This window comes from Oculina patagonica, chromosome 4 (assembly GCF_052425735.1).
Source record: "Oculina patagonica isolate OP01 chromosome 4, crgOcupat, whole genome shotgun sequence".
Classification (NCBI taxonomy): domain Eukaryota; kingdom Metazoa; phylum Cnidaria; class Anthozoa; order Scleractinia; family Oculinidae; genus Oculina; species Oculina patagonica.
Genome location: NC_135761.1, coordinates 44,509,051 through 44,531,350, shown reverse-complemented (window position 1 = coordinate 44,531,350; position 22,300 = coordinate 44,509,051). Strand labels below are relative to the sequence as shown.

Here is a 22,300-nt window from a genome sequence, read left to right as displayed (position 1 = left end):
CAATCTCAAATTCTAATAACTAAGCTTAAATAACCATTGTTCCGAGCAATTTAATACCTTATTTGAGTGACGCCATCATTCGAGCGAGTAAATACAAACCTAGGGCTCAATATTATCATCTCTTTTAAGTACTTCCCCACCCTCGTTTCCCTAGTACAAGCAGTAGCAGTAGCAGTAACAGTAGCAGTAGCAGTAGCAGTAACAGTAGCAGTAGCAGTAGCAGTAACAGTAGCAGTAGCAGTAGCAGTAGCAGTAGCAGTAGCAGTAGCAGTAGCAGTAGCAGTAGCAGTAGCAGTAGCAGTAACAGTAGCAGTAGCAGTAGCAGTAGCAGTAGCAATAGCAATAGCAGTAGCAGTAGCAGTAGCAGTAGCAGTAGCAGTAGCAGTAACAGTAGCAGTAGCAGTAGCAGTAACAGTAGCAGTAGCAGTAGCAATGGCAGTGGCAGTGGCAATGGCAGTGGCAGTGGCAGTGGCAGTGGCAGTGGCAGTGGCAGTGGCAGTGGCAGTGGCAGTGGCAGTGGCAGTGGCAGTGGCAGTGGCAGTGGCAGTGGCAGTGGCAGTGGCAGTGGCAGTGGCAGTGGCAGTGGCAGTGGCAGTGGCAGTGGCAGTGGCAGTGGCAGTGGCAGGGGCAGTGGCAGTGGCAGGGGCAGTGGCAGTGGCAGTGGCAGTGGCAGTGGCAGTGGCACTGGCACTAGCACTAGCACTAGCACTAGCACTAGCACTAGCACTAGCACTAGCACTAGCACTAGCACTAGCACTAGCACTAGCACTAGCACTAGCACTAGCAGAAGCAGAAGCAGTAGCGGTAGCGGTAGCTATAGTGGTAGTGGTAGTGGTTGTGGTAGTAGTTGTTGTTGTAGAAAAGCAGTTTTGATATTTTGAGTGAAACTACTCCAACCAAGGCCACCCAAGCAAATGCTTTTTACGGTCACAAGGTTTTCTTTCCCTATTTTGCACAGATTTGTCAGGTAACCTTGGTTAAAGAAGTCGCACAGTAAGATACGATATTTCCATTCAGGTAAAAATCATAGATTAAGAACATTAAAGGATAAAAACCACTAATAACAATAACTAAAAGAGACTAACTACTAGAGGTAACATAATAAACCTGCTTTACAAGAATGTCGTGTGTAGAAATTTAAATCCTAGGTAAACCCGAAAGTGTGGTTTTAATTCCTTTTTAAACTCGTTTAGAGAGGTCGATAAGAATAGATCTGCTGACGCCTCACATGAAAAAATAATTGTTAAAAGTCGAAGTTTTAGCATCCTCAAGACGTTAATAGTAACAATATTAACCCTATCCAGACCGTGCGGGGAAAAGTGCCTGCGCTGACTTTGAACGCTTATAACTTTTTCAAGATTCAACCAAACGCTGCCAAAATTTTCGAGTTTACCTAAAATATATTTGTGACTAAATTGGTAGGATAGGTTGTTATGTCATAAACTTGACGTTACAATGGCAGCGGCATTTCGATTTTTAAAAATCGTTTTAGCCAGTACGATCGTTTTATTTAATTTGGTAAGCTATTCCATAACACAGCCTCGCTCTTGCTAAAACTTTGTGTTATATGCTTCTTCTTGAGGCTTTTCCATCGTCTCTAATGTTGGTGTGTACCGGGTTTCCGGCAGAAGCACACAAAGTAGCCCGGCCATTGAGGCATTCAATGCCATGATTCCGTATGGTAAAATCGGATGAACACGTTGCTGAAAAAGAACACATATCCGTTAGTTATGTTAGACGGCGACGCTGTCTTGAATGAATGAATGAATGAAGAAAAGAGGGAAGGAAGCAAGGAATGAATGAATGAATGAATGAATGAATCAATCAATCAATCAATCATGAACCAATCAATCAATCAATGAATCAATTAATTAATCAATCAATCAATCAATCAAAAATCTGTGTTAGTAAAACTACAAATAAACAAACAAACAGAATTAGAAACTCACCAGAAAGATGATGTAAGGTGCAGTAAACTGGCCAATATAGGATGCACTGGCCGATGTTCCCATGGCAACGCTCCTAAAAGAACAAAAATTCTTAAACATTTGCCATAAACAGGCTATCTACTACTCTTCTAAAGTTGCATCAAACCTTTTTTAACTTTTACTTGTTTAATAAGCAAATTATTATATCGAGGTGCCTGGGGGATTTAACTGAAGGCAACTTTTTACAAATTGTGCAAAATTGCAATAAGATATTCAAAGCAACAAATCCTGTAATTTTTAGAGAACTCACTAGATATTCTTATTAGTTGATACTCTTTAAAATGGGAAAACATAGTGATTTTCATCTTAGTTTCTTTCATATAATGGCTCTTTGGCAGGATTTTGCAGCTGTCACAAAACGGATAAAAAATTTAAGAGTTTATATGGTTTTGGGGGACGCTGGCTCACAATTAGAGACGTTTGTATGGATTTTGAACTAAGTTTCAAGGTCCATAACTTCGTTTCTGTTTATTCTGAAAGCATCAAATTTGGTCAAATGACCAATCTCACCATGATCTTTCATAGGGTAGTGTCAAATTATCGATTACTTAAAATTTGAAACTCGCGCGCAACCTCGGAACGGCCAATTTCCGTTATCTTCTGACATTCTAAGGAAATGGTGAAATCCAAGATGACGGATCCAAGATGGCAGGTCTAATGAAGTCATATGACGTCACACCCAACAAAATATAATGTCATCTTGTAGAGTGTCTTCTAGTAGAGTAAGCTAAGGGCTTTCTATTCAGTGCAAAATAGTTTTGCTGTGCATTATATATTATAATTGTTCCACGGTGGGGGTATGAATCTGTTTATAGGTCCGAGGGTTAAATATTATTGAATGCATTACCTGACAACCGTTGGGAAAAGTTCTGCCGCATAAAGAAATATGCCGTCGTATGATATCATGATCCAAAACTTGGCCCAAATCATGGCTAATATTATCTTTCCGGCAAGATATCCTGCTAAAAGTGAACGAAAAGAACTTATATCAGTCGTCTCTAGAAACATCCTTCCCCTCCTTCTCCTCCTCCTCGTCCTCCACCATCGCGACCACTTACAGCATCGTCCTTTTCTCCTCTCACTTAACGCGCCTTCACAAACATATAGTACGCCGATGGACAAATTATTGTCTTATATGACCGTGGCGAAAAACTACATAAACAAATTGGAAATTCCATCAGAACTTACCATCATTCTCCTTGCCATAAGTTGCTAAAATAGCTGAGCCAGCAGCACCAGCAGCGGCTAACAGCATGGGAATGAAGACACCTTTCTTGCGGCCAAACCTTAATACAACAATAGTGTTGATGTTACTGGACGTAAGTATGTTTTTGGCCCGACTTAGGTTCATTTTAGTCCAAGCGAGGGCTAAATAAGCTGTGAGAAGGGCTAAAAACATATTTATGCTCAAGAACATTGACCCAAGCCTGAATTTCAGGCATCTCTCTTTGGTTGCATGCTCCCGAAAAAATCGGCCGCTTATGCCGTCCGGTGACGTCACTACATTTTGCTTTAGTTCAAGCGGAAAAGTTTTTGTTGAGGCCATGAGTTTGTGAAAGAAAAATCGCCACGACAAAGGATTGCAGGGTATTAAATTGTTTTGATCGTTAGCTGTCTAAGGATGCGTTTCTTTGGGAAAATCCAAAATTGGATTATTGATCTCAGATCACACGGATACTTTACTCCCAAAGAAACAAAGAATCCGAAAATGTTTTTTGCATATAAAATATCGGCACAAATTTATTTTCCGTCGAATATATGCTACCTGAAATCAATTAAGCATACAAAATCTTTTAAAAAATTCACACGTCGAAACAGTTATCCTTTAGCCTCAAGCACAATGTTGCGAGAACGCATCTAAGAGCTAAGAATGTTTGCGAAATGATCAATGCAAGCTTCATTTCTGACAATTTCAAAAGGATGCAAAAAACCTGCATCCAGTTTAAAATGACACTTCATACTGATCAAGCTACTGTTTCCTTTTATCGTGAATTATTTTGGAATTTTTATCGAAATAAGCGCCTCAAAACTTTCCGAATGACAGTGTTTACAAAGAGCGAACCTGTATTTTCACAGCAAAGACCGCTGGGCCAATGTACGTTTTTCGAATCCTTTCCCAAAGAAACGCACGGATCATGATTCCTTAAAATCCGGATATAGATTTAATCTGATGTATCCACTCGGGGTGTGGATTCTTAAGATCACCTTAAATGTTGCATGGAATGGATGCTTGGAATGGATGAGATTTTACTCGACTGCAAGCTCAAGAACTTTAAGTTTGCAGTTGCAGATGGCATGGGAGCTCCTCGACTCAAACTAAACGGGTTTAAAGTGATGCTAGCCTGCAAAGAAACGTCGCGAACAGTTGAATGGTTTTCAGTTCTGATTGGCTGGCTTCGTTTTTTCTTGTTTCTGATTGGTCCACAGCAGTGGACTAAAATGTATTTTAGTCCGCTGAATTAACCGGGTTTAAAGTGATGCTAGCCTGCAAAGAAACGTCGCGAACAGTTGAATGGTTTTCATTCCTGATTAGCTGGCTTCGTTTTTTTCTTGTTTCTGATTGGTCCACGGCAATGGACTAAAATGTATTTTAGTCCGCTGAATTCACCATTTTAGCACGCAAAATACGCCACAATGCCCGATAAAATTATTATAATGAAAAATTAACCTTAATGTCATGTAAAATTAACTCTGATGATCGGTAAAACAAATGGTTAAATAAAATGCGATGTCACTGACCTGTTGTAGATCCAAATGCCTGCTGGGATTGCCGGAAGGTCAATGACACTGGCAAGAAAGAAGTTCAGGTACAGATTGCCACCTATTGTCGGTATGCTGAAGTAGACACCGTAATACATCAATCCATTCACGAACCTAAAGAGAAGATACATATATCTAGGAAAGCTTAAAGTTGAGTTACTTAGGTTTATCCATGGACTGATGGACACTCAACACAATCATTTTTTTTTCCTGTTGGAACAAATGAGAGGCTTTTTGTCCATATAACCATGTCAACGGCAGTTTTAAAACGATTTGGGCTTTAGTACTATTAGCACGAAGGAGAAAAAATCGATGCCCTTCGGCATCCAATGTCCTTCCCTTGAACGTTCCATCAAAGCAAACTTTAAATCGGCTGCTCAAGCTATGTTACAACTCTTTAGGGTAAACATCGCGATTATAAAACTTGTGTCGGAGAGAGAAGTTTTAAAAGCGCTAACAGTGATTTTGTCAAATATCTATTTCTTTCTAGGATAGGAAAAGCTAGGAATGAATGGTTACAATACAAACACAATGTAAAACGAAAAAAACTGGAAGTGGTGTAAGCAGGACATCATATAGACGCAATAGGCATTGCACCATCGCTGCGTTGTAACAAGAAGCCCGAGTTCGGCATGATAAACAGATAAATTGTTCATAATATCCACCAACGACGAAATACTCATGTTTACATTCTCAAAAGGATAAGGTTTCTTACCAACTATACCACATGATAAGGGTCTTTTTCGCAAAACTTCGAGACCCAAACAAATCCCGAAGATCACCCAGTCTTTGGCCTACTTCTTCGCTAGCGAAGTGTAAGTCTTCCTCAGATACTTCTTTGCCGTTGACGCGCGCAATGTTCTTGCAGAGTTTTGAAGCTTCGTCGGGCTTGTCTTTCACTATCAACCAGCGAAGGGACTCTGGAGTAAACCTGAAATAAAATCAACAAAATAAATTGAACGCTAGATTCTTTAGCTGGCTCGTCCCAGTAATTTTGTAGTAGCATCTTCGACCTATGAATCTCCCAAAACTGAATCTTAACATGGAGATGAAGATCGGAGTGAACATCACGTGATAATGGCGTCACAATTGTTTAGCAGTGAATCGAGTTTCCATAACTGCATGTTCACTGGAAATGCTATTCGATACTTATACCTTGTGTGTGTCCCTTCTGTTGTCTCTGTTAAACGAAGCTCCATAAAAATCTGTAAGGATATTTTTGACTTCACATAAGCAAATTACCTACTTCTTGGATGTTTTCTGAATGTTTAAACCGGTCATTCTTTACAAAGGCCCCGTTTACTTTATTTTAATCGCTAAAAGCAGGTAGACGTGCGCGATTTCGAAAAAAAAAAACATAAAAAATATATGATCAAGCGTGAAATTCAATGTCGTACTTTTTTATAATTACTATTTTCACGAAAACAGCTTTTTTTTCTCAAACTTCTTAGATTTTTTCTGTTAAAAATTGATCAGTGCACCACACAAACTTTGAATTTGTTTATCATAAACGCAAAATGAAGATAGTTTCGGACAATTTTGTGCTTTTGGACTTCCTATTGTCTGCAGCTAGCTTAGCACAACATCGAATTCTTGCGCACCGCCCACGCAAACATTTACCACGTTTTGCTGCCTGGGTAAGTTTTAGCACTACAAACTTTTCGAATTTTGTTCTCATTATTTTTTAATTAAATTACTTCAAAATTATTTATTTCTTCCAGTACTATCAGAGATTTATTTCTATACGGCATACCAGTAGCCAATCAGGAGTGGGATTGCCGGTGCCCCAGTCACTTTGCACAGCATCCTCCAGTCTTTGCTAAGATAGGCGATCCCTGCTAAGGCCATAGCAGCCAGAGGAAAAGAATACCACAAAGATGTCCCCATCATGCTTCTGTGCTCAATGCCGACGAACTCGAGGGCTAAAACGAAAATTGTAATTCCTGATCCTCCTATTGAAAGAAAAATACAGGTATATAAAATGTATATTTTACCTTTTAAAAGGTCCTTTTGTAGGTCAGAAAGAAGGTCGTCCACTCTTGTATTTCTAGAAGTATTTACTCCGCGCTAGTTAAACTCGTATGATATATCAAGCACCATACCTCGTTATTCCAATAATAGTGTCGTCCCAATCATGACGTCATATCGCAAAAATGACGTCTGAATGTATTACTGCAAACTCCGCCATCTTCGATTTCAATAGTTTTTTTCTTAATATAAAAGAATTCCTGGTCGCCAAAATTGGACACAAAAAGTAGAAAATAATATAAAATGCCAAGACTTGTTAATATAAAATAACAAAATATTACATCAAAAAATAAACTGGAGTAGCTTGTTAGAACTTCAATGGGCGTCATGATACTAATTTAAAATTCCCGTTTTACACCTTTAATCTGCTGTCGCTTCTAAACCACTCCCCCTCCCCCCTTTTTCAATGTTGTACTCAAACGAGGCAAGTCTTGCAGATAGCAAATGCAACATTGTTTCGGGGGGAGGGGGTTATATTGAAGGGGTGAGGGGTAAAATTTGTCCAAGGTTCTCAAAAAGTGCCGACTGTCTCAACACTTTTGGCGCCCATTGTTGGTTGCCGAGGAAACGCCAAGCCACATAGACCAAGTCACATATATTATGATATATGTTAAAACTGATAGGGCGTGAATTTCTTCACACATATATTCAAATTCGCCATAAAATAATTAAATGAATAATAAAATTAATATAAAGTAAACATATCAAATAAAATAAAACGATACAAGAATAGTAAACCTAGTTGCCAAAACTTAAAAAAGGTTAAAATCCATTGAAAAAATCTTAAAAATATAAGCAAAACGCTCTTTTGAACAAGCGAGTCTTTAACTTTGACTTAAAACTAAACACAATTGTATCTAGATTTCCACGCCATCTTGTCTGCAGAAAAAGGGTATGTCATTCTTATAATTAAGATATACAAATTATGAAAATAATCTATTCCTACATCCTTAATAGTAATTAATTTCATATAGAGAGGAAAAATAATTATACATACCAAAGCCAAAGCCAACGAGAAACCGAAAGACAGCAAAGAGCCAGTAAACTTTCGGGAAAGCTGTCAGCAGACTAAAAAGGGAAACTGCACAACCAGCACCAAATATGATGGTCTTTCTGCCCAGTTTGTCTGATAAAGAGCTGATGATGATACTTCCGATTAGCGATCCAAGATAGACCAAGGAGGACGAGATAGTACCGTACAGTTCCTTGTCACACACCAAGTCAAACTGTAAGGGAATCACAATACGTTACTGCTGAAACGAGTGAAACGTTCATCTTTAATGATGATGATGATGATGATGATGATGATGATGATGATGATGATGATGATGATGACGAGTATGCTGAGGTGGTGATAGTAAATAAAAATTTAAAAAGGAAAGTAAAGAGATCAATTTTTAAAGCAAAAGGTTCCAATTGGTATCAATTTCTATCATCTTCTGACTGTCACATCTTCTGACGTCACATTCAGCAAAAATTACGTCATGTCGTAGATCAAGCCAAAAGCTTTCTTTTCAGTGCATAATAATTTCGCTCCACGTTAAGGTCATAGCCCTGTATTGCATTGCGCATCGTTACTGCGCAGAATTTTACGCGTAATTAACGCGCGCACATCAACAAAATGGCGGCTTTTTTCTTTACGGCTTAGTCCTCTAGAGAAGTAAATTATCGCTTTCTCGTAAACGAGTATGGTGACCTATCAATTGTTTCTCATATTTTGGGTGTAGTGATCAATTTCTTTTTGTAAAATGAAAACAGATCAATTCCTATGTTTGCAAAATAAATAATCGCTTAAAACGTGTACGTTGCCAGTACTCGCAGAGGAATTTTAAAGGAATGATATGGAATATACAACTGTCAAGGTCTTCCCGCTCCTAAACGAATATGGTGACCCCCCTTTTTTATTTCAAAATTTAAGTTCCCTTAAAGTAATTAACCAGTAGGAGAAGTTTGGTTAAAAATCTATGTTCAGTTCTATTTCAGGGTAATGACCTTAAGGACGGAGACCCTAAACAGAAAAATGGCTGTTATGGATGACTTCTAACCGTCATATCTTGGTCTCCCTTAGCATCTTGGGTTTAGTTTTTAGCCATGTTTGTTCTATTGGAGGTTGCCTTCACTTTCGGTAGTCATGACCATGTTTGGTAATTCACGTGACCAGAACACAAAAGCCATTAAAACTCATACAGCTTACTTTCTTCAGTTTAAATTACCAAAATGGGCAGAGTGCATTTAAAAGCAAAAAAAGAAAGCCCTATAGGCTGTCCCCCCTCCCCAACAACGAAACCATTGTCTTCCGCAATCTAGAAATCCATGTAGATGATTTTTTTTTTGGTCTAATCGCAGTCCAAATTATTCTTACCTCGATTTTTGTGGTTGTTTTCTTATCAAGCTAGGGCAGTGTTTGTACACGGTGACAACAACAACAACAACAACAACAATAAGTAAAATAAGAGTTGTGGTAGTTACTTCTGTGACAGCTGACGTGTAGTCGTCAACAAACTCCCAAGCATCCCTGGAAATATTGCATCTGTGATAAAAGCTTTTATCCCCAGGGTACACGGTTCCATTCACTTTACACTCGCTGTTGTTATTATTCTGGACGCAACGCCAGCCAGGTTCAGCAGCGATGAACGTGTTAAGCAGTGCTGGCCAGCCATACCAGCACCAGCCAAGAACGTTAGCAAAGATTAACAACAGTAGTTGGTAACGACCAAAGCTGCCAACTTTTTCCAAAACTTGATCAGGGGTTAAGGCCATTTCTCTGTTACAGATAAGAAAGAAACGTTCAGTCTGCTTGCAAAAGTATTCTGTTATCTGTCACACACTGTGCAAGTTACATACGCTTGGGAAAAACATCCACGTTTGCTATTTCAGCGTCTAACTGAAATTTAAACAAGCGAAGGTAAGCATAACAGTGACGTGTTTGGAAATTTTGCATCCAAGCCTAACGTCAGGCGCTTTTAAATGCGATAGGATTCTTGTAGACTCCGTGGCGTCAGAAATGCCGCAAATTAATTAAATTCGACTTCCAGGCTTCACAGCGGATTACGAGAAAAACCAGGGGATGTTACTTAAACGGGAAATGGAGCTGGTGGAGATGTCGATCTAAACACTCAATCTGAGTCTATTTTTCACGTAGAACAATCTGCTCCTAATTTTTTGTACCTCTTACTGCATTCAAATTACTTCACTACGTTCTTCACGCTCTATTATAAAATCATATTCATAAATAGCCGTCGCACTTGACATTCACAGTGAACTTGAAAATGCTGTCACGAAGACAGCGAAATATTGTTCTCTTCTAATATCGCTAGTTTCATTTTAGAAAAATAATTGAGGACAATTTAATCGTAAATCAAAAATGAAATTTTCTCGTTCTCGTTGGATGAGAATCAGTAATCAGTGCATGATTTTTATGGATTTTAGACAAAAAAGAATTAAAAGACTTTCCGTCCTGATCGTACCAGGTCGAAGTATGAAACTGTTAGTTGAGATAAGATGCTTAAAGCCTGATTCTCGTATGATTACGTTTCTATCGCATCGATTGTTTGCAAATACTGAGACCGGATCGTAGGCGATCGAAGCGATTGGGGTTTCTCATATGATCGTCCCAGACCCCTGGCATGAACGAGCGCCTACGAAAAACAATCGTTTTGGCCCTAAATCCAACACAATGGCAGCCTTCAATGAAAGAACAAACCTTGTGACCTCCTATCTTCTCAGTTATTGCAGTTTCACGGCGAAGAAGGGAAAGAGAAGCTAGAAGAATAGAACACGGGTGATCGTGATCGCCCCAATCATCACAGACGTTAGCAATCGTCTGTGTAATGTTCTTATATAATCGACCTAGATCGCAAGAAGACTTGTTGAAGTGACAGAGGCGCGATTGAAACGATCGCGTCGTTAATATGACAACCAGGCTTAACGGGAAACGGCGCAACAGCGTGTCGAGAATTGGCGTCACGAGATGATTTCTTTTCTTTTTTTAAAGAAAATACTTTATTTATTCTTTGGCTTTGAAGTAAATTAAATTCTCATTTTGCAGTTCAGGACATATTGGTACCCGAATCTATTTAATCTTCTTAAGTGGCGGCCATGTTGAAGTGGGTGTAAAAAAGTACCCTGTCCGGCGGGTTAGATATTTGAGAAGTAACAATTCAAAACACCTTGGTCCCGGGCTTTCTTCTTCAATTTTCCATCACGAATTCAATAGCCTTCAGACTCTTCCATTTTCGTTCTATCAGTAAATTCAGTTTTGTCCTTTTCACTGTTTCGAGCGGGGCGAGAAAGTCGGCATGTCGCAAGGGCTAGGGCAGTTGCTCTTTGATAATCTGACGAAATCATCGATCGAAATACAAATCCGTAATCTTCCTGGCTCGTGATCGACCTCGAAGGTTTCATGTTTATCGCTTTTTTGTTTGTTTTGTCTAGTTTTGCGAAATAATGCCGAGAGGTGATGTAGATAAACCACAGAACCATAAACGATGATCCAGCCTATTACCTTATTATAGGAAATTAACGCTTGTATTAATTAAGTTATTTGAAATTAACGAGACTTAAATTAACGCGAATTGAAGGTAAAATAACTTCCCAATGAAGGAAATTAACGCTAAAGAAGGGGTACCATTTCTAAATGAAGAAACAATTAACGTGACATACACAACAGAAACAAGTTAATTTCACTACTTGTAGGCGTATAATCTTAAACGAAAACAATGTTTGTGGTACTATTCCCACTTTGAGCGTTCCTTCGCAGTATCTATGACAGTTGCAGATAAAATAATGCTTTTTCCTTGGAGTTAAGAACGTCTGGACTGTAACGAGAAATAGGGGCCAAAATAATGGAAATTAAAGCCATAGAAATTAACGTTAACAAAAATTAACGCGACTTAAATTAACGAGAATGTTTGAAATTCGCGTTAATTTCATGACGCGTTAATTTCCTATAATAAGGTACATGTAGGTGGGGAATTATCATCATCATTTTAACGTTCACCTGCTGAAAAATTGAGCTGCAGGCTCTCTGCCTAGATGATAAAATAAATTTGGGCACCGAAGTGGGTTGAACTGCAAAACGAGAATTTAATTTATTTCAAAGCAAAAAATAAATGAAGTATTTTTTTAAAGAAAAGAAAACATCTCGTGATGCTAATTTAAGCCGTTACCCGTTAAGCGCCTTACTTTAACAACCAGTTTCATCCTTCGACCTCGTGCAATCAGATTCAGGAGGGAAAGTCTCTTAATTTTTCCTATCTATAATCCTTAGAGATTTTGCGTAATTCTCATCCCACGAAAACGAGAAAGTTTCATTTTAATTAACAAGTGGGTATTTTTATTATTAATAATTTTTAATATTTCTTACGATTAAAGCAATGTATAGGTTAAAACTAAAATGAGAGCTCTTTCCGTGTTTAATTGTTATGTAAACATTCTAGCTATATTTTGATATCAAGGAAATCTCCACCAATAAGAGCACTTGGATTAGCAAACATTTAATTGTCTTGTGCTTGCTCGCACGGAAGAACAATGATGGCGAAGGAAGTTTGTTACCGGAAACGAAACACTATTTCTTTTTGAGATAGCTCCTTGTTGAAGTTCAAATTGACGAAAGTTAGCATAAAACACTGAACACAACGGTTCAAATGATAAAAAAAAAACTTCTTGACAAAAAAATTGTACTCCTGTGCCAACTGATCGGCTGCGTGTGTGGCAACCTTCTCCCGGGTGTAGGTCGCACATGATTTATTTGTTTGCTACATGAAAAATTCGAAATGTTTCACGTTTAGTCGTTCAACATCAGCTGTATGGAGGTAAAATGTAGCAACTACACGTAAAACAGCGTTTTAGACTGAAATGTGAACTCATTTGACTTATTCTCAATGGGAATTTTTTATAATGTCAATTAATTGGGGCCATATTCGTTCTGTACTATCTTTTGAATATCAGAGTTTATCATTCTTTGCCACGGTGACTTCGAACTTTTTCGAACGATTTGAATGGTTAAAATTGGCGAATTGCTGTGTTTTGATCTCCGCGTGCTTTTAAAGGAACGTGGCAAATATTATGCAAATTACGTTTGAATGGCTAAAATTGGCGAATTTTGAGTATTGATCTTTGCGTTTAAAGGAGTGTGGCAAATATTATGCAAATTACGTTGTCTGCTAAGCTTTGTCTGTTTTCAAGAGATCTTGCGAATTATTTGAATTTCGCTGTTTTATATTGAACAGTTTACAAAACAATAATGTGTTATGCAAAATCTGTAGTCGTTTAAGCATAAGGTAGGTATTCAAAGAACCATTCAGTTTTAACTGGTCTAACACGACTCAGTGATGTACCTTCGAAATCGACGATTTGTAGCTTTATATCAAATTCTCCCGCACGACCAGTGGAACACGTCTAAAATTCAGGCCGAATTGTGTTCAGTTGCCTCTTTGGTCAATGCAAAACGCAGACTGCGTGGAGGGTAAAATGCACACTGCAGACTGCAGACCAGCGGTAAAATGCAGACCAAGGGTAAAGTAACGAAATATGAGTCCACTGTCGTTTTACCCCACAGGTTCCAGACAACATCAAACAACGTTTCGCACGAGCGAACACGTGAATGAACTGGAGATTAACTTTTGTGATCGCTCGTGCGAAACATTCTCTGCCGAACATTCCTTAAAATCACGCAACGTGTTAAGAGTTTCAGCCTATAAGATAGAACGTACGGGGTAAAATGACTTTGTGACTCGTATTTCGCCACTACATTTTAACCCTGGTCTGCAGTCTGCATCTTACCCTCAGACTGCATTTTACTGCCGGTCTCCAGTCTGCGTTTTACATTGTCCGCGTTTGCATTATAAATAAAATTTAGCTTACTTGCTCTATTAAAACAGCTACATTCTTATGATTGGTACATAAATGAGCAACATTCATTACCTACTGCGGACCACAGAAAGAATGCTTGCACGCGGAACGATATAATTACACGTTGAACTAGCTTTTTTCTTTTATTTTTTATAGCGATTAAAGTGGTCGTTTTGTGTTAATTGTTGGCAACAATTATGCAAATACAATTAACGTCGTAAGAAATGCTACTGACAGTTGTGTCATTTGTTTTAGGCAAAGTATAATTATTCAATTAGTATTTTCGACAAATGAAAAATGAAAAATTGCTTATTTCAAATCAAGCTGTCGCCCTTTCTGTCGCGCACGCAAATTTGTGGCTATTGAAGATACACTTAAGGTTTCTGTTGCTTAGTGCAATGCACTGATTCAACAGAAAGCCACGTCACGTTCATAAATTTGTCACATAAAGCAGAAGTGGAACTAATATTAGTAATATTGGCTAGGGCTGCCTTAGTCCGTTGTCAAACAAATGTGATGTCCGTATGTGCCAAGCCCAGGTGCATATATTTGCATGGATAGCATGCATGTATTCTGCGCACCATAAAAGTGCTGAATTTACAATTGCTGGTCTTGTTCAAATCGGTTCATATGCGTCCAAACATGAATAAAAACACAACTTCTCTTACATTAGACACATTGTAGTTTTTTTTAAAAAAATATCATTTTCTTTTGCTGGTGTTGCAGACAACGTCATTTTTGCATATTATGTTACATTCTTTGAAAGCAACTTTGATACCAACTAACTCGCCAATTTTAGCCATTTAAATCGTTTTACGAGTTTTATTTGTGCGGGCAGTCTTATTCTTGCGACTTAGAATGGTGAAATCTAACAATAAAAATGGTTCTTTTATAACTGGCATCTGTTTAGTAGGATCCAGTTGGAATTTAAAATGAAGGCCGTCCACCATACTTTGCATGTTTATAAAAAAGCGATTGAAGGGTTGATAATATTCCAACCTTTGTAGGACCACTTAAAACAAGCCTTGACTGTTGAGAGCCCAAAAAATACATTTTAACGTACTAATTTCCAAAAACTAAAGTCGTTGCATTTAGTTACAACCTAAGATAGTTCACTAGGCAATGTTTGAGGGGAAAAATTTATCTGATCTGGAATGCGATAGATCGGTTCAACAGAGACCGCCACTCTGAAAGAGCCGAGTAATGGTGGCCGCATAAGATATCATTTATCGTCAGTTCACTTTGGTGATAAATTGTGCGCAACGTGGTCTGACACCCATCAAACTTGAACATGTGTTTTAAGCCTCGTATAAGTGCGTATAGCCTGCGTAGCTGGCGGTATTGTTGGGTTTTTAAGTGCTCACTAGCAAGCGGCGCAGCCGCGAGTGGCTTGGGGAGGAGGAGTTGAAGCTTCTCCTCCCCAAGCCACTCGAGGCTGCGCCGCTCGTTGTCGCGGCTTCACCGCTTGCTGGTGGGCGCTTTAAAACCCAACAATACCGCCAGTTACGCAGGCTAAAGTGCGTACAACTTAGGCCCAATTGTTTGACACAAAAGGGTCCCTGCTCTCAAACAATAGCGGCAACTATTACACGTCATAAAATCTAAAATGGCGGCGCGCGGGAAATTTAAAGGCGATAATCTTTTCCACATTGTGTTGCTATTGAATATTATTTTTCCCTTGTCCTGTAAAATTTGGATTTAAGGAATTATATCAAACAATTCAACGTCATCTTTTCGAAAGAGTGGATCTTCGCTTAAAGCTTCACCAGCCCCACTCCTCCCTTACTGTTGATCGCGACGTTTCGACTGCTATACTGCTATAGTCTTCATCTAGCCTGCGTCGCAGACGAACAAAACCCCGGTTATATACGGTGTTTTGTTCGTCTGCAACGCAGGCTATCTTCATCAGGCGACGAAGGAGATTGTTTGCAAGGCGTTCGCACCGTTTACAAATAAGACACAACGCTTACAACAACAACAACAACAACAACAACAAAAACCTTTTATATTTATACACGATGGGATCAAAAAGCTACATAGCTTGTGGGGTCTAGTAGATAAAAACATTAAAACTATATTAAGGTAAAAAAAAAACGTTAAACTAATAGCACATTTGCACGATGTCGTCATTTGACTACAAATACCAGAATTCATTTCGCCTTTCCTTTGTTATTCAAATTTTGAATTCCCAGTGGGGTTTGAAAAACAATTGCTATAATTAGAATGACAAAAAGACAAAGCGGAGGATTCTGGCAGTTGTAGTCAAGTGACGCCATCATGCAAATCGCCTATTGCTAAATAGATAAATTGCTAAAATTGTTACAATGATAAAAAAGATAAAAAGCGCTAAGATATCTTACAATAAAGATTGTTAAAATTGGTGTTTCTAATTATGTTCGACTTGTTGATCATTGTCACAAAACTCCTGAGGGACATCGCCTCGTGACACTCTCCTGGTAAAAGGTTCCAGAGCACTTCCCCTCTATAAGATTTTGAAAGTTTCATTGAATGGGGAAATTACTAATTTTTTTTTTCAAAAATTGTACGAATGTTGAAACTTGGTATCAAGTCGAGCCATGCAAGAGGGGGAGTCATTATGGTAGATCTTGTAGATAAGTTTCAAAATCGATGGAAGGTCACTTAGTGCGACCTACAGAAGCCCTACAGCCAGCTAAACAAGGCGGATTCCATGTGAATGCTGCAAAGTATACATCGGGAAAACTGAGAGAGTGATGCAAGAACAGATAAAAATACGACAGAGACATACGGCTTCCTGGTATTCGTAACGACTGCCAAGTGTCACACAACACCACTTGCAGCAAAATGTCACGTACATCTGGGTCACCTGTGGTTGTGCGAAAGAAGGTGATTCACGTTAATCAAAGGTTGATCCGCAATAAATAAATAAAAATAATAAATAAATAAATAAATAAATCATTTTTGAAGTTGAACGAAAACACTCTCTTTTCGCATTCAATCTTCACTACATTCTTCACGCTCTATTATAAAATCATTTTTATAATGCCATCGCACTTGACATTCACACTGAACTTGAAGACAGCGAAACGTCTCCTTTAATATCTCTTTTTTCATTTTAAAAAAATAATGAAATATCTTTCATCTGGAGATAACTCATGTTAAGATTTAGACAGGTAAAATACTTTCCCTCCTGATCTACGTGGTCGAAGGATGTAGCTGTTGGTTAAGATAAGACGCGTAAGCCTGATTCTCGTTGATCGCGTTTCTATCGCATCGATCGTTTGCAAATACTGAGACGATCGTAGGCAATCGAAAGATTGGGGGTTCTCAATGATCGTCCCAAACCCCTGGCATGAAAGAGCGCCTACGAAAAACAATCGTATGGCCCTAATCCAACAAAATGGCAGCCTTCAATGAAAGAACAAACCTGTGACTCGTGACTCTCAGTTATTGCAGTTTCACGGCGAAGAACGGGAAAGAGAAGCTAGAAGAATAGAACACGGGTGATCTGTTCGCCCCATATCACAGACGTTAGAATCGTCTGTGTATGTATCATAAATTCAGATCGAAAAGACTTGTTGAGTGAAGAGGCGCGATGAACGATCGCGTCGTTAATGAGGCTACGTTCGGTTGGCGTCACGAGATGATTTTTTATTTTTTAGCTTTGAAAAAATTATTCTTATTTTGAGTTCAGAAGTACCCAATCTATTTATCTTCTGTGGCGGCCATGTTGGTGGGTGTAAAAAAGACCCTGTCCGGCGGGTTAGATATTTGAGAAGTAACAATTCAAAAACCTTGGTCCTGGGCTTTTTCTTCAATTTTCCATCACGTCCCTTCGCCCTTCCATTTCTCTTCAACGTTGATTCAGTTTTTCCTTTTCTTTTCGAGCGGGGCGAGAAAGTCGGCATCGCAGGGCTAGGGCAGTTGCTCTTTGATAATCTGACGAAATCATCGATCGAAATACACGTATCCTCCTGGCTCGTGATCGACCTCGAAGGTTTCATGTTTATCGCTTTTTTGTTTGTTTTGTCTAGTTTTGCGATGCGAGGGTGATGTGATACAAGACATAAACGATGATCCAGCCTATTACCTTTAAAAACGCTGATTAATAAGGTTTTGAAGAGACTAAATAACGCGAATTGAAGGTAAAATAATTCCCAATGAAGAATTAACGCTAAAGAAGGGGTATCTAAATGAAAAAAAGTGAATAAAAAAAAAAATATCTTGTGGCGATCTAATGTGGTTTCCACTTGAGCGTTCCTTCGCAGTTCTTGACAGTGCAGAAAAAAAGCTTTTTCCTTGGAGTAGAACGTCTGGACTGTAACGAGATAGGGGCCAAGAAAGCCTTAGAAAGAAAAAAAGCGAAAGAGGCGAATTTCATGACGGATTCCTGGTACTGTAGGTGGGGATATCTTTTACGTTCACCTGCTGAATTGGCTGCAGGCTCTCTGCCTAGATGATAAAAATTTGGCACCGAAGTGGGTGAACTGCAAAAGAGAATTAATTTATTTTAAAGAAAAAAAAATGAAGTATTTTTTTAAAGAAAAGAAAACTCGTGGTATCCTCCTTGCCTTTACCCGTTAAACCTCTACTTTAACAACAGTTTCATCCCTCCTCTGCAATCAATTAAGGAAAGTCTCTTAATTTTTCCTATCTAAAATTGAGATTTGCGTATTCCTCCCACGAAAAAAAAAGTTTCATATTTGAATTAAATTGAGAATTTTCAATTATTTATAACTTTTAATATTTTTTCGATTAAAATGTATTGGTTAAAAGTAAAATGAGAGCTCTTTCGGTGTTTAATTGTTGTGTAAACATTCTAGCTATATTTGATATCAAGAAAATTTCCACCAATAAGAGCACTTGGATTAGAAAATTTAGTTGTCTTGTGCTTGCTCGCACGGAAGAACAATGGCGAAGGAAGTTTGTTACCGGAAACGGAACACTATTTCTTTTTGAGATAGCTCCTTGTTGAATTTCAAATTGACGAAAGTTAGCATAAAACACTGAACACAACAGTTCAAATGATAAAAAAACTTCTTAACAAAAAAATTGTACTCCTGTGTCAACTCAGTGATCGGCTGCGTGTGTGGCAGCCTTCTCCCGGGTGTAAGTTGCACGTGATTGTTTGCTACATGATAAAATCGAAATGTGTTGCGTTAAGTCGTTAGGCATCTTTATGGAAATAAAATGTAGCAACTACGCGTAAAAAGCGTTTTAGACTGAAATGTGAACTCATTTGACTTATTCTCAATGGGAATTTTTTATAATGTCAATAATTGGGGCAATCGTTCTGTACTATCTTTTGAATATCTGAGTTTATCATTCTTTGCCACGGTGACTTCGAACTTTTTCGAACGATTTGAATGGTTAAAATTGGCGAATTGCTGTGTTTTGATCTCCGCGTGCTTTTAAAGGAACGTGGCAAATATTATGCAAATTACGTTTGAATGGCTAAAATTGGCGAATTTTGAGTATTGATCTTTGCGTTTAAAGGAGTGTGGCAAATATTATGCAAATTACGTTGTCTGCTAAGCTTTGTCTGTTTTCAAGAGATCTTGCGAATTATTTGAATTTCGCTGTTTTATATTGAACAGTTTACAAAACAATAATGTGTTATGCAAAATCTGTAGTCGTTTAAGCATAAGCTAGGTATTCAAAAATTCAGTTTTAACTGGTCTAACACGACTCAGTGATGTACCTTTGAAATCGACGATTTGTAGCTTTATATCAAATTCTCCCGCACGACCAGTGGAACACGTCTAAAATTCAGGCCGAATTGTGTTCAGTTGCCTCTTTGGTCAATGCAAAACGCAGACTGCGTGGAGGGTAATGCACTGCACTGCCGGGGAAAACAATATGAGTCCACTCGTTTTACCCCTTCCAAATACACGCGACACGTGGCTGGCGAAATTTTTCGCTCGTGCGAAACATTCTCTGCCGATCAGTTAGTTTCAGCCTTAGGTACGGGGAAGATTGTGTCGATTCGCCACTACATTTTAACCCTGGTCTGCATCTGCATTTTACCCTCAGACTGCATTTTATCCCTCTCCAGTCTGCGTTTTACATGTCCGCGTTTGCATTATAAATAAAATTTAGCTTACTTGCTCTATTAAAACAGCTACATTCTTATGATTGGTACATAAATGAGCAACATTCATTACCTACTGCGGACCACAGAAAGAATGCTTGCACGCGGAACGATATAATTACACGTTGAACTAGCTTTTTTCTTTTATTATTTTTTATAGCGATTAAAATGGTCGTTTTGTGTTAATTGTTGGCAACAATTATGCAAATACAATAAACGTCAGTGAAAGTTTTCGTAAGAAATGCTACTGACAGTTGTGTCATTTGTTTTATACAGACTTTGATTATAAGTGCTTAACGACAAATGAAAATTAAAAATTGCTTATTTCAAAGCAAGCTGTCGCCCATTCTGTCGCGCACGCAAATTTGTGGCGAGTGTTTCTGTAGCTTGGTGCAATTCACTATTCAATCCATTTGTCGCATACAGCAGTAGGGGAACTAATATTGGCGCTGCCAGTCCGTTGTTGAATAAATGTGTCCGTTGTGCCAGCCAGGTGCATATATTTGCATGGAGAGCATTCATGTATTCTGCGCACATAAAATGCTAAATTTAATTGCTGGTCTTGTTCAAATCGGTTCTATGCGTCCAAAATAATAAAATTTTTATTAAACATTGTATTTTTTTTAAAAAAATATATTTCTTTGCTGGTGTTGCAGAAAGTATTTTTGATATATGTACATTCTTTGAAAGCACGCAACGGATTAATACCAACTAACTCGCCAATTTTAGCCATTAAAATCGTTTTACGAGTTTTATTTGTGCGGGCAGTCTTATTCTTGCGACTTAGAATGGTGAAATCTAAAATAAAAATGGTTCTTTTATAACTGGCATCTTTTAGTAGGATCCAGTGGGATTAAAATGAAGGCTCGAAACACCATTTGCATGTTCATAAAAAAGCGATTGAAGGGTTGATAAATTCCAACCTTTTAGGACATAACAAGCCTTACTGTTGGAGCCTAAAAAAATTTAAGTATTAATTTCAAAAACTAAATCGTGCATTTAAAACCTATCACTGGCATTTGAGGGAAAAATTATCTATCTAGCGATAGATCGTTCAACAAGACCGCCACTTAAAAGTAAATGGTGGCCGCATAAGATATCATTTATCGTCAGTTCACTTTGGTGATAAATTGTGCGCAACGTGGTCTGACACCCATCAAACTTGAACATGTGTTTTAGCACGTGGCGATGGGGTTTTTAAGGATAGCGGCGGCCGCGCTGGGGAGGAGGAGGAGCTTCTCCCCCGCCGCCGGCTCCGCTTGCTGGTGGGCGCTACCAACATCCGCCTCGTACAACTTAGGCCCAATTTTTCACAGTCCCCTCTCAAAATACGCACCTTACCTCATAATTAAAACGGCGCGCGGGAAATAAGCAACTTTTCACTTGTTTGTTTTATTTTTCCTCCTTTTTAGATATCTTTTCGAAAGAGTGGATCTTCGCTTAAAGCTTTACCAGCCCCACTCCTCCCTTACTGTTGATCGCGACGTTTCGACTGCTATACTGCTATAGTCTTCATCAGGCGACGAAGGAGATTGTTTGCAAGGCGTTCGCACCGTTTACAAATAAGACACAACGCTTACAACAACAACAACAACAACAACAACAACAAAAACCTTTTATATTTATACACGATGGGATCAAAAAGCTACATAGCTTGTGGGGTCTAGTAGTTAAAAACATTAAAACTATATTAAGGTAAAAAAAAAAAACGTTAAACTAATAGCACATTTGCACGATGTCGTCATTTGACTACAAATACCAGAATTCATTTCGCCTTTCCTTTGTTATTCAAATTTTGAATTCCCAGTGGGGTTTGAAAAACAATTGCTCTAATTAGAATGACAAAAAGACAAAGCGGAGGATTCTGGCAGTTGTAGTCAAGTGACGCCATCATGCAAATCGCCTATTGCTAAATAGATAATTAAATTGCTAAAATTGTTACAATGATAAAAAGGTAAAAAGCGCTAAGATCTCTTACAATAAAGATTGTTAAAATTGGTGTTTCTAATTATGTTCGACTTGCATTGTTGATCATTGTCACAAAACTCCTGAGGGACATCGCCTCGTGACACTCTCCTGGTAAAAGGTTCCAGAGCACTGCCCCTCTATAAGATGTTGAAAGTTCCATTGAATGAGGGAATTACTAAATGTTTTTTTTTTCAAAAATTGTACGAATGTTGAAACTTGGTAACAAGTCGAGCCATGCAAGAGGGGGAGTCATTATGGTAGATCTTGTAGATAAGTTTCAAAATCGATAGAAGGTCACTTAGTGCGACCTACAGAAGCCCTACAGCCAGCTAAACAAGGCGGTGTCGTCTATAAGATTCCATGTGAATGCTGCAAAGTATACATCGGGAAAACTGAGAGAGCGATGCAAGAACAGATAAAAAATACGACAGAGACATACGGCTTCCTCGTATTCGTAACGACTGCCAAGTGTGACACAACACAGCACAACACCACTTGCAGAAAATGTCACGTACATCTGGGTCACCTGTGGTTGTGCGAAAAAAAGGTGATTCACGTTAATCAAAGGTTGATCCGCAATAAATAAATAAAAATAATAAATAAAGATATAAATAAATCATTTTTGAAGTTGAAC

General features: G+C 38.5%; 1 protein-coding gene across 5 annotated transcripts; it reads right to left on the bottom strand.

Annotated features, from left to right (window-relative positions):
- Positions 1-776: 776 nt before the first annotated feature.
- LOC144652564 (organic cation transporter protein-like) lies at positions 777-19,401 on the bottom strand. 5 transcript variants are annotated; one of them, XM_078512617.1, is made up of 10 exons: positions 19,309-19,401; positions 9,246-9,540; positions 7,774-8,002; positions 6,502-6,700; positions 5,464-5,679; positions 4,728-4,862; positions 3,177-3,274; positions 2,836-2,950; positions 1,950-2,022; positions 777-1,703 (listed from the first exon to the last, which is right to left on the bottom strand). In XM_078512617.1, exons 2-10 carry the CDS (start codon positions 9,534-9,536, stop codon positions 1,551-1,553), a joined length of 1,509 nt encoding a protein of 502 aa, XP_078368743.1. In that variant the 5' UTR covers positions 9,537-9,540; positions 19,309-19,401; the 3' UTR covers positions 777-1,550. The 5 variants fall into 5 exon arrangements, with proteins under 5 accessions (XP_078368743.1, XP_078368747.1, XP_078368745.1 ...); XM_078512621.1 differs by having other exon boundaries at positions 2,836-2,947; XM_078512619.1 differs by lacking the exon at positions 19,309-19,401 and adding an exon at positions 13,701-13,762.
- Between the last annotated feature and the right edge of the window lie 2,899 nt (positions 19,402-22,300).

What these genes read in the sequence shown, in the direction of transcription:
- LOC144652564 (XM_078512617.1), bottom strand. Translation starts at nt 9,536, where the DNA reads ATGGCCTTAACCCCTGATCAAGTTTTGGAAAAAGTTGGCAGCTTTGGT. An exon ending in CCACTCCTGATTGGCTACTG is followed by an intron (nt 5,680 to 6,501) that starts GTATGCCGTATA and finishes ATTTTATTTCAG; the next exon opens with GTTTACTCCAGAGTCCCTTC. An exon ending in GGCATTTGGATCTACAACAG is followed by an intron (nt 3,275 to 4,727) that starts GTCAGTGACATC and finishes TGTTGTATTAAG; the next exon opens with GTTTGGCCGCAAGAAAGGTG.